Source organism: Odocoileus virginianus, unplaced genomic scaffold (assembly GCF_023699985.2).
Source record: "Odocoileus virginianus isolate 20LAN1187 ecotype Illinois unplaced genomic scaffold, Ovbor_1.2 Unplaced_Scaffold_5, whole genome shotgun sequence".
NCBI classification, from domain to species: Eukaryota; Metazoa; Chordata; class Mammalia; order Artiodactyla; family Cervidae; genus Odocoileus; species Odocoileus virginianus.
In genome coordinates this window covers 1,144,123-1,156,939 of record NW_027224267.1, presented here as the reverse complement: position 1 = coordinate 1,156,939, position 12,817 = coordinate 1,144,123, and the positions used below count along the sequence as shown (strand labels likewise).

Genomic DNA, 12,817 nt, shown 5'->3' with positions numbered 1-12,817 from the left:
CAGGGACCTCGTCTGGGTCTTCAGCGTACGGCTCAGGCCCAGCTCACAGCAGGTGCCCCATGAATATTTCTGACGTCTGATGGGAAACGGGGGTGCGTTTGGTGACTCAGAGCACAGAACGGCACCCTGAGGGGGTGAGAAGTAACAGTCTGAGTGACAACATCAGCTTTCGGCTCCTGGGCCTGGACTAACGGCCAGACATGGCGCTGGGCGATTCCCACCAGTGACCCGGGTCACAGAGCCGGGAGTGGGCATACGGCACCGCGGGGACTGTAAGCCAGGCCTGCAGGACCCCAAGCCCCAGCTGTCAGCTCCCGCCAGGGTCTGTGCGTGCTGCAGGCGTCGCTTCAGTTACGTCTGACTCTTTGCGGCCCCCACGGACTGTAGCCTGCCAGGCTCCTCTGTCCATGGGATTCTCCAGGCAAGAATACTGGAGTGGGTTGCCATGTCCTCCTCCAGGGGATCTTCCCAACCCAGGGATTGAACTCGCATCTCTTGCATCTCCTGCATTGCAGGTGGATTCTTTACCCACTGGGCCACCTGGAAAGCCTGAGGGGCTGTGAGGACTGTGCTAATACTGCCAGGGACCCTCACCCTCCAGGCAGAGTGGGGGAGAGCAGCCAGCTGGGGGACTGGCCGATATGCCCCTTGTGCACGCGCGCCCGCTCAGAGTCAGAAGCTGCCCCCTTCTCCTGCCCAGACCCCTGGAGATGGGGCTGCAGCCTTGGCCTGGAGACACCACCAACCTGACGGGGACCCAGCTGCCCCTCAGGTCACCATCAGCGAGTCCCTGTGGCCCAGAAGAGTCCTTGGCTTTGAACCCAGCAAGGGCACCCGAGAGGTCACCATACCCCTCCCCCAGCCTCTCCTCCTGACCCCTCTCCCAGGAGGATGCTGTCTACCTTCCTGAGCCTGCTGCCGACCCATCACTTAAAGTCCAATTATCCCGTTCACTCTGCACATCAGGGAACATCCTCTCGTGACCATTCTGAGATGGACAAACAGGTTCCAAGGACCGAAGCAGCTTCCAGGCCGGAACCGGAAGCCCAGTCTCTCTGAGTCTTGCTCTCCCCTCTGTGGCATGCTGGGCGGGGTTGGGGGTAGAGGAGACAGGCGAGGGGCAGAGGGCAGGGAGGGGACCAGCTCTGGGGGCGGTAGGCCCACTTTGGACCTAACTCGCTGTGTGGCATCTTCCCAGGGTGCCCCTGCTTGGCAAACCTCCCTGTCCACGGCTGTGTTCATGGACTCTGAGCAGCCCAGCAGCTGCAGGCTCATAGCCTCGGCAAAAGCACCCATTTCACCAGCCGTCAGCCCAGCAACATCTGCCGTGGTGGAAGGGCCCTCCTTCACCTGAGCCTGGAGCCCAGGCTTTCTGCATCCTTCCCAGGGCCAGCAGCCCTTTCTTGGGGTCTCCATTCCCGGCCTGCCCTCCTCCAGGGCCTGGCCTCGTGACTCCGTACTTGCCCCCCAGATGCTTGCCTGGTAGACAAAGACCCTCCTCCCCCAAGTCACGAAGCGGCTTCCTGTGACTGAAGCATGCAAGACCAACAGGAACATTCAATTTAAAACTCCTCCGACCTGCACCTCGGGGCCACGGCACCTCTGTCCACGACGTGCACAGGATTCCAGACCCACGAGGAAGGCCAGCCCTACAACCCTTATGTTTCTCCACAAAGGGTGGACCTTAAGAGCCTCCTTGGTGATCTGTGTTGCTAACGAAGGGGTCTCAGCTGGGGTCTGAAAATCTGGGCTGGACGATCCTCAGCCAAGTAAGACACCCCACCCACTGGCTTTGGTGCTGCCGGGCCCCCGGCGGGAGTCTGTGGACAGAGCAGGGAGGGATGGAGGGGTCTAGTATCTGCTGGGTGGTTCTGCAGGAGCTCCAGTCTCCTCTCCTTTCTCGGAGGGGCCGCCAGGGCCGGGGGAGGGTAGCAGGGACAGCAGCTGGCCTGCGACTTCCGAGGGCAGGCTCTGTCCCCAGCGGCCACCCAGAAATACCGCAACTCTCCTTTCTGCCTGGCTGTGGGCTCTGCACGCCAACTGGCTGGAGATGCACGATCACCTCCCGCAGCATGCTGGCGGGGAAACCGAGGCTCAGAGAGGCTTAGCAACTGGCTGAGATCACACAGCTTGTAACCGACAGGGGAGGGATTCAAGCCCAGGTCTCTGTGTGACCGGCCTGGTTTCCCATTTCTTCTGGCTTCCCCGCCCTCCCCACTTCCTTTAGCCTTCTGTCCTTTCGCATGTTCTCCACCTAACCCGCTGGTCCAAGGAGGGTGATGGGAGGGGAAGCGTGTCCTGGGTGTGTGTCTCGTTAGAACTGGGTGTCTGGATGGTTGTACGTTCATAGAGGTGTGCCCACCACCACAGCCAACTTCAGAATATTTCCATCCCTCTGAAAAGTAAAGCCTCTGCCTGCAAAGAGGGAGACCTGGCTTTGATCCCTGGGTCGGGAAGGTCCTCTGGAGAAGGAAATGGCAACTCACTCCAGTACTTTTGCCTGGAAAACCCCATGGGCTGCAGCCCATGGGGTCGCAAAGAGTCGGACACAACTGAGTGACTTCACTCTCACTTTCACCCATTACCATACCTCCCCCCCACCCCCGCTCCTGGCAACCAATGGGCCTTTCCGTCTCTGTAGTGGATTTGCCTACTCTGGACATTTCATATAAAGACAGACATACCATACGTGGTCCTTTGTGTCTGACTTCCTTTATTCAGGTTAAGGCTTTCAACGTTCATCCACGCTGTAGCAGGGGTCAGCACGTCGTAACTCTTTATGTCCAAATAACTGTCCACTACAGGAACAGACCTCATGGCCTCCAGGGTGGTCACCACCTTGGGGCTGTTACACATAATCTGCTCTGGGCGCTCCAGCACAGGCCCTTTTGTGTGGACGTTCCCCTTTCCTTACTGGTCATACGGTAAGTCTGCATTTAACCGTCTGAGGAACTGCCAGACCGCTCCCCTAAGAAGCTGCACCACTTCACCCTCCCACCAGCAGCTTCTCCACATCCTCGTCAATATCGGGTACCGCTGGTCCTCTTCATCATGGTCACCCCGAAGGGCTTCCCAGGTGGCACCGTGGTAAAGAATCCACCTGCCATGCAGGAGATGCAAGAGATACGGGTCCACTCCCTGGGTCGGGAAGATGGCAGGGACTGAAGGAGGATGGCATGGCAATCCACTTCCGTTTTCTTGCCTGGAGAACCCCCTGGACAGAGGAGCCTGGTGGGCTACAGTCCACGGGGTCACAGAGTCAGACACGACTGAGCATGCACTCACCCTGATGGTCGTGAGGTGTGTCTCACTGTAGCTTGGGTCTGCATCTCCTGATAGCTGCCGATGCTGAGCATCTTTTCACATGTTTGTTCACTAGCTGGATATCGTCTTTGGAAAAATGTCTATTCAGATCTTCTGTTCATTGAATTTGGCTTTTTCTGATTGAGTTATAAGAGTTGTTTATATATTCTGGATGGACTTCCCAGGTGGTGCTAGTGGTAAAGAATCTGACTGCAATGCGGGAGACCTGGGTTTGATCCCTGGGTTGGGAAGATCCCCTTGAGAAGGGAAAGGCTACCCACTCCAGTATTCTGGCCTGGAGAATCCCATGGACTGTACAGTCCATGGGTTGCAGAGTCGGACACGACTGAGCGACTTTCACTTTCATGTATTCCAGAAGGGCTTCCCAGGTGGCACTAGTGGTAAAGAACCCGCCTGCCGATGCAGGAGACATAAGAGATACATGTTCGACCCCGGGGTCAGGAAGCTCTGCTGGCGGAGGGCATGGCAACCCACCCCAGTATCCTTGCCTGGAGAATCCCACGGACAGAAGAGCCTGGCGGGCTACAGTCCATAGGGCTGCAAAGAGTCGGACACAACTGAAGCGACTTGGCATGCATGCGCACACTTGTTCTAGACACAAGCCCATCCTCTGATATATGATTGGCAGAAATTGTCTCCTGTTCTGTGGTTTGTGCTTTCATTTGCTTCATAATGCTCTTTGCAGCGTAAGACTGCTTCATTTTGAAGAAATCCAATGTATCTTCGTCTTCTTGCTTGTGTAGTTAGTGTCATTTCTAAGAAACCCCCAAGATCACAAATCCTTACCCTGATAAAATATTTTCTTCTAAAAGTTCTACCATTCTTTAACTTTTAACTCTTATTACGATTTTACATAAATAGAGTCACCTCTCCCTCCCTGGCACTTTTATCACAAGATGACATTTCTTTGTCTATGACTCTGGAACAACAGGCTTATCTCACTGGGTTTGCGCAGCTTTTAATATCACGATTGTTTTGCCCGTTGTCCGGTGAGAGCAGGGCGTGAAGGACACCGAGTCCTCAGCCGCATGGGGAGACCCGCCCAGCCGCCAGCCTGGAAATTCCATTTGAGAAGCGAACACCATCACATGTCTCAGCACCTGGAATGCGCTGGGGTTTTCAGAACAATCCAGTCCACAGTGCAGGTCGGGGGATGTTATCTGACCCCTAGCCAGCCGGAGCTCTAAGGCCAAGAGCGAGACCTCCATGTGGGGCTGCGTCCAGCCAGCCCGGGGAGGCGGGGGCACCCACAACTACACATGTGGGGGGACAAACATGGAGAGTCTGCTAGGAGGGTTCAGGGCACCCTGGGAGGGAAGAACTGTAAACACCCCCATTTTATGGAGGGGGTCCAGAATGTGCCTCTCCCCCTACCCCAGAGCAAGACAGCGCCCAGACCAGGCCCACAGTGGGGTCAGGCCAGAGGCAGGTCCGGCTTCAAACCTTTGCTGCAGCTCACCCGGCACCCCAGGGGCTGCTTCCTGCATAAAATCCCCCCTGAGCCTGCAGAGTGTGGGGTGCTGACAGAGACACACGGACGAGGGTCCCAGATCCTGCCTCCGGACAGACAGAGGACGCCAGAGGCGGGGACTCTGCCCAGCTGCCCAGAGACAGGGTCTGCTGGGCACTGAGCCTCGTACCAGGACAAGCCCTGAGCGCCGGGCTGGGAGCCCTTCAGGATGGAGGCAGGACCCTGCCGGGGCCCCCAGCCCTGCACGCCTCAGCTCTCAGAGGCTCTCCCCGCTGCACAACCCCCCCCCCCTCTCCGGGTGTCCAGGCTCATTCCCCTGCGCCCCCCCGACTCCGTCTCCTCCTCCAGCCCCTCCCCCTGCCCCAGAGCTTTCTTCCGGTCATCTGTCATCTGCGTCCGAGGTGGGGCTGGAATGGATTGGAAGCTCCTTAGCGTTTCTTTCTACCTTGATGGGCCCTGCTGTTCGCATCAACAACAGAAGGACCGAAGTCATGACGATATCTCTTAAGGCTGGTTTCTCAGCCTCGGGCCTAACCGACATTCTGGGCTGGACCACGCTTCTGTGGGCCCGCCCGGTGTACCACGGGGAGGTGAGGGGTGGCTTTGGCCTCAACTGCCCCCCCCAGGGGCCTGTGGCACCCCATCCCCTGCCAAGCTGAGGCCATCAGAAGTGGCTCCAGTCAGGGCTGAACGCCCCCCACCCTCCCCCAGGAACAAAGTCAGCCCTGGTTGAAGACAGAACCACCGGCAAAGAAGCAAAAGGCAGCGGCAGGGAGGCATAGGCTCAACCCAGAGCAGGGGCCCGACAGCATCACCCACCGCGGTGAGCCTGCCCAGACCCTCCCCTTCCCCGAGCCTCAGCTTCCTCATCTGTAAAATGGGTCACCGCACAGGGCGGCCACCAAGAGCCCAGAGGAGAGTCGCCGAGGCCGGGCATGAAGTGGGCACGCGTCAGCTCCGGCCACATCTGCCTGCACACACGGCAGAGCTCACACTGCCTCCCCTCGGGTGGGACCCCGGGATTTCTGGGGGGACTGGAGACTTCCAGGTCAGAACAGAAGCATTCCTCCTGGGCCGATGGTCAGAGCAGTGAGGGCAGCGAGAGCCTTACCTGTCCCTCCTCCAGGCATCCCCATGGACTGTGACCTCCGCGAGTCCAGCCGGCACCCAGGAGGCCGCGGGCGGGCGGCAGCTGGCTGAGGGCTGGAGCCTCTGTGGCCAGCACGGCCCTCAGGGGACACGCCAGAGGGTCACGAGGCAGCTGCCGCGCTCATGCCCGAGGAGGGCCGGGCCGAGCCCTGCCCGGCACACGGAAATAGACTGCCACCCCGCTCCAGAGACGCACCTGTTCCCGGGCGTCCGGGAAAGCGGCTTTGCAAGGGCAGTGGGGGAGGGTCCCCGGGGAGCTGGGTCCATCTGCGGCTCCGCATGGCCGGTCCGGCCCGCAAGCCCCCCCAGCGCTTCCCAGCCCTTGCCCGCATCCTAGGGACCAAGCTCCACAGCTGTGGCCTCTCCGCCAGTCTGCAGACAGAAACCCCCAAAGGCTCTGGGGCGGTGGTGGTGGGGGGGTGGTGCTTCCCTTCATCGCCAGCTTCTGGGGCTCCAGGCAACCCGGGCTAGCATCCACATCACTGCCATCTCAGCCCCTGAACCCACAGGGCTGGTTTTTCTCTGTATGTCCCTGCGTGTCTTTTTCTGTCTCTTATATGAGGACACCAGTCACCGGATTTAGGGTCCCCTCTCTTGCAGGAGGACCTCCTCTCCATCCTTACCCTGATTACCCTGCAGAGACCCTATTCCAAATAAGGTCACACATGAAGGTTCCGGATGGACATGAATGTCGGGGCGACTTAACCCACTCCGCAGCCCCCGTATGCCAGATGGGAGGAGACTCAGGCTTGGGACACTCGGGGGGCCCCTAGGCATAAAGGCAGCGTGAGAGACCCCTCGTCCCCTGGGTGCCCCCTGTGGATGCCTCTCTGCGACACTCGGCGTTAAGCGCTCTGGGGGCAGAAACGCCCTGTGACCCATGAACCACACAAGCAGGAAGGCCTGCCTGGCCCCCAGCACATGGCCCCTGAGAACCTGCAGGTGTTATCCTGGCTTACCGCGCGTGTGATGGCCTAGTGGCCGCGGGCCAGAATCCCACAGTGGAGAGGCTCAGTGGCCACGCCCTGGAGCACGGGTCATATTTTCCAGCACTCAGCTGCAGCGGCTTTTGGGGCGGGGTGGGGCACGCCAGCCCTCCACGGGCAGCCAGCAGAAAGCACCTCATCCGCTCGGCTCTGAAGAGTCAGAGCGGATGCTGGCCGCCGGCTCTCCCGGTCTGATCTGACATTCGCTAGCCACACTAGGTCGTCTCTGGGGGCTCAGACAGTAAAGAATCCGCCTGCAGTGCAGGAGACCCGGGTTCGATCCCTGGGTCGGGAAGATCCCCTGGAGAAGGGAATGGCTACCCACTCCAGTATTCTTGCCTGGAGAATCCCATGGACAGAGGAGCCTGGCGGGCTACAGTCCTTGGGGTTGCAAAGAGTCAGACACGACTGAGTGGCTAACACTACACGACTAATCGCACTGGTCTGAACCTCTCCGCCCGGTGGATGGGGCGGTGGTAAGCACAGGGCTGCAGGCAGCATCACGCCAGGCCGGCCCCCAGGTCCCGCCAGTGGGTACGGATGACACATCCCAGGAAGAGAGTGACAGCCCCGCGGGCTTACAGAGGAGAGCTTCTCTCCACTCATCTATTCTGCAGCTTCTATGCCTTGCTCGGGGCTGAAATGACCACCATGTTGGTGATGGCAACAAAGACAGCAGCCCCCGCTGAGCCCGCAGCCAGCCCCGCACCCGAGACAGGGACCGTCACGTCCCTACTTCCCCTGTGAGGACACCGAGGCAGAGACGGGGGGGAGCTGGGCCAGCTCTAGTGAACAAGAGAGACTCGCAGGCTCTGAGTCTGAGAGTCAGGCGGGAGAAGAAGGGAAACCCGGCAACTGGTGCTTGACCAGTTGGTGATATGACCAGTCGGGGTATCACAGGAGTGGTGGGCGCTCCTGGGGGGCTTGAGGGGATGCCCCGGCAGAGAGAACCCGGGGTGACTCAGAGACCAGCAGGTGGAGAGCTGCTCGACTCCAGGACGGAGGTTGGAGGGGGGAGACGGTGAGCTGATGTTCCTGGCAGGACGACGCCCTTGGCCACATGAGCCTCTGCTGGGGTGGGAAGGTGGGCAGTGGCCAGGGCAACAGACCTTCCATCAAAAACCCTGGGTCAATCTCACCCTGAGAATGAGAGAGGCTGGGGTCTGCCCAGGCAGAGAATCATCGTAGCAGGAGCCACGGGTACTGTCCATTCACAGAGCAGGCACCGCTCCCGCCCGGACTCAGTGTGGCTCAAGGCCCCCTCGGAAGGACCGCCTCCCTCTCCCATGCATCCCAGAGAAAACGGCTTGGATATGAACCCCAAGCCCGCTGCTTCCTGGGAAGCGCAGAGGCCAGCTGTCTTGCCTTCCGGCCTTACCTCCCCAGGGCTGATGCCTCCCCCACCAGGGTCCCACCCCGGGCCTGATGCCTCCTGTCCATCTGGGCTGGGGGGACCAAGACCCCTATGCATGGCACGAGTGGCCACAACACTGCCAGAAGGGTCTCCCAGGAGATGGGAACCGTAGGCCGGGGGCTCCTTGGCCCCTGGGACCCTGGGGCAGAAATCCGCCCCAGGCCTGGTTCAGCTGGCCTGATCTGGTGTTCGCTGACCACATGAGGCCTTCCCTGGGCTCAGTGCCTCTCCAGGTGTCTGCCTGACCGACCCTCAGCTCCGGGCACCTTCCCTGCCCACCCGGCCTGGCCTGCACCAAGGCCCCCGTGGAGCCCAGGGCCCCCCACCACATGCCATGACTCACCAAGTGCCGGGGCTGCCAGGCCCGTGGGAGACTGCGCGTGGCTTGTGGGGGCACCTCACCTGCCCACAGAGGTTCCAGGGGTCCGGGACCCACGGCCTCCTCTCCCACGGCCTCAGGTGGTTTCCCAGGACCAGAGGCGGGGGGGGCTGCCTGGGCCCCACCCCTCTTCTGTATCTGTTCTGGGGGGAGGGGGCAGGAGGGGCAACAGAAGGCAGCACCCACGGGGAGGACGGGCCATGGCCGCTCAGCGTCATCGTGGGAGATTCCTGCCCCGCAGCCTCTCCAAAGTCCCCGTGTGCGCTCAAGGCGGAGGACCAGGACCCCGGTGAGCCCAAGCTAACGGTGGATGTGCACGTCCCCTCCTGGGATGGCGACCAGCTGGGGCTGTGGGGCAGCGGTCCCCCCACCCTGGACCCTGCAGGATGAGCCCCCATCTATCCCTCTGAGGATGTGGAGTGAGGGGTGAGGTGGGACGTTGTCCCCTCCCCACCCAGAACTTTCCAGACTGATTCTCAGGGAGAGCCGCAGAGAGGCAGAGCCGAGCCCTGAAAACCCACAAACGGCTGCGTCCAGGGCACAGGGGACCGGGTTCACTGCCACCGGCGGGCAGCTTCCACACGGTTCCAGCATCAGCGCACAGAGAGGCGCGTCTGCCAGGCGGTGGCCCCACATGCACAGGGGTGCACGCCTGCAGATGGGCCAGGTCCGGGCCCCCCTGCTCCTGCCCCCTCACCAGGGTCCCCTCCAGAGGCGGAGGGCTCTTCTGGCCCCGTGACTTGGTGTCAGCTCCCGCGTCTGGCTTTGTCACTGCACGCACGCAAGTGGAAGCGACCGCCTTCAGGTTCAGGCATCACACAGCTCCCTCCACTCTTCCTGCACAGAGCGCATCCCCCAGGCCAGCCCGATGGTCCCAGGAGGAAGGTGGAGGTGGGACAGGCCAGCCCCCTGAGAGCCCGGTCTGGTCAGCTGAGCTGACCGGCCAGCCCACAGGCTCCAAGCCAGGATAACTGATTGCTGATTTAGCCTCTGAGCTCTGGGATTGTTCATTCCACAGCGTACTAGTTTCCTGTAAATCAGCACAAGCTGGTAAACAACAGTTCTGGAAGCCGGAAGTCCAAACTCGGTACCACGGGGTTGGGAAGCAGGTGTCTGTGGGCAGGGCTCCCTCGGGGTCCGGGGGGAGGAGCCTTCCCGCCTCTTCCAGCTCTGAGCGGCAGCCGGCATCCTTGGCTCGCGGTGGCATCACTCCATCTCCACCCACCCTGCTGGCCTGGCCCCTTCTCCTCTGTCTGTAGCCTCCCTCTGTCCCTCTAAGAGTCACTGTGATGCCTTTAGGATATCATGCAGATAATCCAGGATAACCTCCCCAGTGCAGCCTCCTTACCTTAATCCCATCTGCAAAACCCCGCTTTTTTTCCCCAAATACTCACAGGTCCTAAGATGAGGATGTGATGTATTGGGGTGGGGGAGCATTTTTCAGCCTGCCCCCGACACAGCAATAGTTTATACGATATGTGAATACGTAACAGATTTTTTCTTTTCACCAAACAATACTTTGCCCTATTACTTGGGATGTGCTCTGCTATTTTCCTTTCTTTTTCCAGACTGGGTCTGTTCTTTTTCTATTCAATTCAACCTCTTATGTAACAAAGGCTGCTGTGACCCACTAAACCGATTTCACACCCACAAATGGGTCGCCACCTGCAGTGGAGAAAGTTCTATCCTGACTTCTACGCCTGTACCCCTGCTAGAGTGGGGGGACCAGGCAGAAATGACGGTGATTTAAAGAAAAGAGAGAAACGCGCTCTTCCTGGACACAGAGGGTGGGTGGGACTGCAGGAGCCTGGAAGGACCCCCACATTCAGGACGTGATCCAGGCCTCCCTGCCCCGTGGACGGTCCTCCACCTGTGGCCCCAGCAGGCTGGCTCCAGCCAGAAAGGCAAGGGGGAGGGTGGTTCCAGGCGGCTTCGGTGGCCCCACTTGCGTCCCCGAGCCCCTGACTGCCCCCCTCCCCGCACACTCCCTGCCCCACATTCCAGAAAAATTCTTCACCCCTAACAGCTCCACTCTGTGTCCACACAGCCCCGAGCCTTCCCAACTGAGGCCCACTTGCACCTTTATTGCCGAACGCTGCTTAAAAAGAGGAGAAACAAATGAAATCAAGGGCTTGAAAAATTTATGACATGTGGGTCCTGGTTTTTCAGATGAGTTTAAGGCAAGGAAGACACCAGTGCTGTCTCAGGGGCATAAAAATTAGCTTTAAAGGGATCTAAGACATCGTCCAGTCCCTGGACAAGAATTCCTTAAGAGCTAGCTGGGACCCTCCTCAGCATTCAACCCCCAGAGCTGGACACCTCCACCTGGAAGTCCTCCGGGAGCCTCATGGTCGGAAAAAAGAACGCCTCACCATGGCCACCCTCCCTCGCCCCCCTCTCCCCACCCTCCAACAAGGCCCCGCATCCCACACCCACACCGCCGCCCAGCTGGCTGCCCTTCTGAAACTCAGGCAGCCTTGCGTCTGCAGCCGGCTCCATCCCTCAGCCACTGTGTGTCCTGGCCCATTGGCTTCACCTCTCTGGGCCTCGGTTTCCCGTCTGCATAATGGGGGTTCCTGCCCACTGGGCTGAAGAAAGACTGAATGAGATGATACATGTGAAAGCGCCGGGCGCCCCACGCAGCACATGATGGGCACTTGGTGAGCGGCATCTCTCGGTCCCAATTCCTAACTGTATGAGTTTGGCTGGAAGAAACGGCCACAAGCTAAGCGACTTAAGTCACAGAACCCTATTCTCTCACGGTCTGGGGGCCGGAAGTCCTGAATCAGGGTGGAGCAGGGCGGTGGTCCCTCGGGAACCCCCAGGGGAGAGCCCCTCCTGGCTTCCTCCTGACGCGGGTCGCGGGCGATGCTTGGCGCGGAGCGGCAGCCCTTCATCCTCTGCCTCTGCGGTCCCGGGGCCCTCCTCCCGTGTCTCTGTGTCTGTGTCTCTCTTCCTTGTCTCATCAGGACGCCCTACTCCATGTGACCTCATCTCAACGAGCCACATCTGCAGCAACCCTATTTCCAAATAAGGTCATGTTCACAGGGACCAGAGTCGGGACTTCAGCACCACACTTCCGGGACACAACTCAGCCCAGAACACAGACCTGCCCGTCATCACCAACACCGTCTGTGGTCTCGGAGCAGCGCATGCCACACATCGGCGTTGCCCTTAGGCTTTCTCCCTCCTTCCCCGGGCTGCCCCTTCTCTCGGTTCCTCCCACCCACCTCCTTTCTCATCAGGTTGAGACTCTGCCCTCATCCCTCCTCCCTGCCAGGCTGACCTCCGGGTCCCCAGCACGGAGCACCATGTCTGGGGCGGGGGGTTCAGGAGGCCTCCGGGATGGAGACCGAACTCCGTGTCCCAGACGCCAGCCTGGACCACTTCCTTTCATTCCACTCTTCTCATCCATGCCCACGTCAGGGGAGCTGAGCTCAAAAGGGGCCACACCTCAGCCCACCCCCCCCCACAGCATCCACACCACTGTTTACAACACGTATGCCCCCGAGACAGCAAGTCGAAGGTCCCACTAAGGCGACAGAGAACAGGGACCCCCTAGGCATCAGCCAGGAGGTGGCTGCAGTCGGACAAGCCCGGACGAGTGGATGCCCTGAGCAGGGTGTTCTGTCGGTGCAGGCGGGCTGGCCGTCAGCTCTGAGGCTCCCACCAGGAGCTGGCAGGCTGGCAGGGTGACAAACAGTCAGGCAGGCACAGGAACGCGCAGGCTCATCCTGCGATCAGCGTGTAACGGGAAGGAAAAGCAGGAGCAGGGCCGGCGGCTGCTGCAGGGTGTGGGAGTCCTCTCAAAGGAGGAGAGGATGCTGAAGCCGACTTCAAAGGCCGAGAGAAAACTTAAGAGCAGGTGGATGAGTCCAGCGGAGGAGTCAGCAAGTGGGAAGGCGCCCGAGGCGAGGAGGAGGCTGCCCAGAGGCCCAAAGGAGGCCCCGCAGGACGAGAAGGGGAGAGGGTCTCGGCGACCCCTTGAACCTGGCGAGCAGGGAGATCGCCGGTGAGGATGATCGGAAGTGATCTCACCTCCGTCTCCCCATTCAGAGATGCCCCCTCCTCAGCCCACACTGTGTTCCCTGCCC

At 60.2% G+C, this 12,817-nt stretch overlaps 1 protein-coding gene across 2 annotated transcripts in view; it reads right to left on the bottom strand.

Annotated features, from left to right (window-relative positions):
* Nucleotides 1-12,817, bottom strand: part of ABLIM2 (actin binding LIM protein family member 2) — a 160,021-nt gene that overhangs the window by 126,304 nt on the left and 20,900 nt on the right. The window contains exon 1 of one of the 2 annotated variants that reach the window (XM_020894509.2): nt 5,907-5,974. The exons of the other annotated variant lie outside the window; for it this stretch is intronic. Within the exon in view, the coding sequence (XP_020750168.2) occupies nt 5,907-5,931 (25 nt within the window). The 5' untranslated portion in view covers nt 5,932-5,974. Of the gene's footprint in view, nt 1-5,906; nt 5,975-12,817 lie in introns of those variants that run through there. 2 annotated transcript variants of the gene reach the window in all.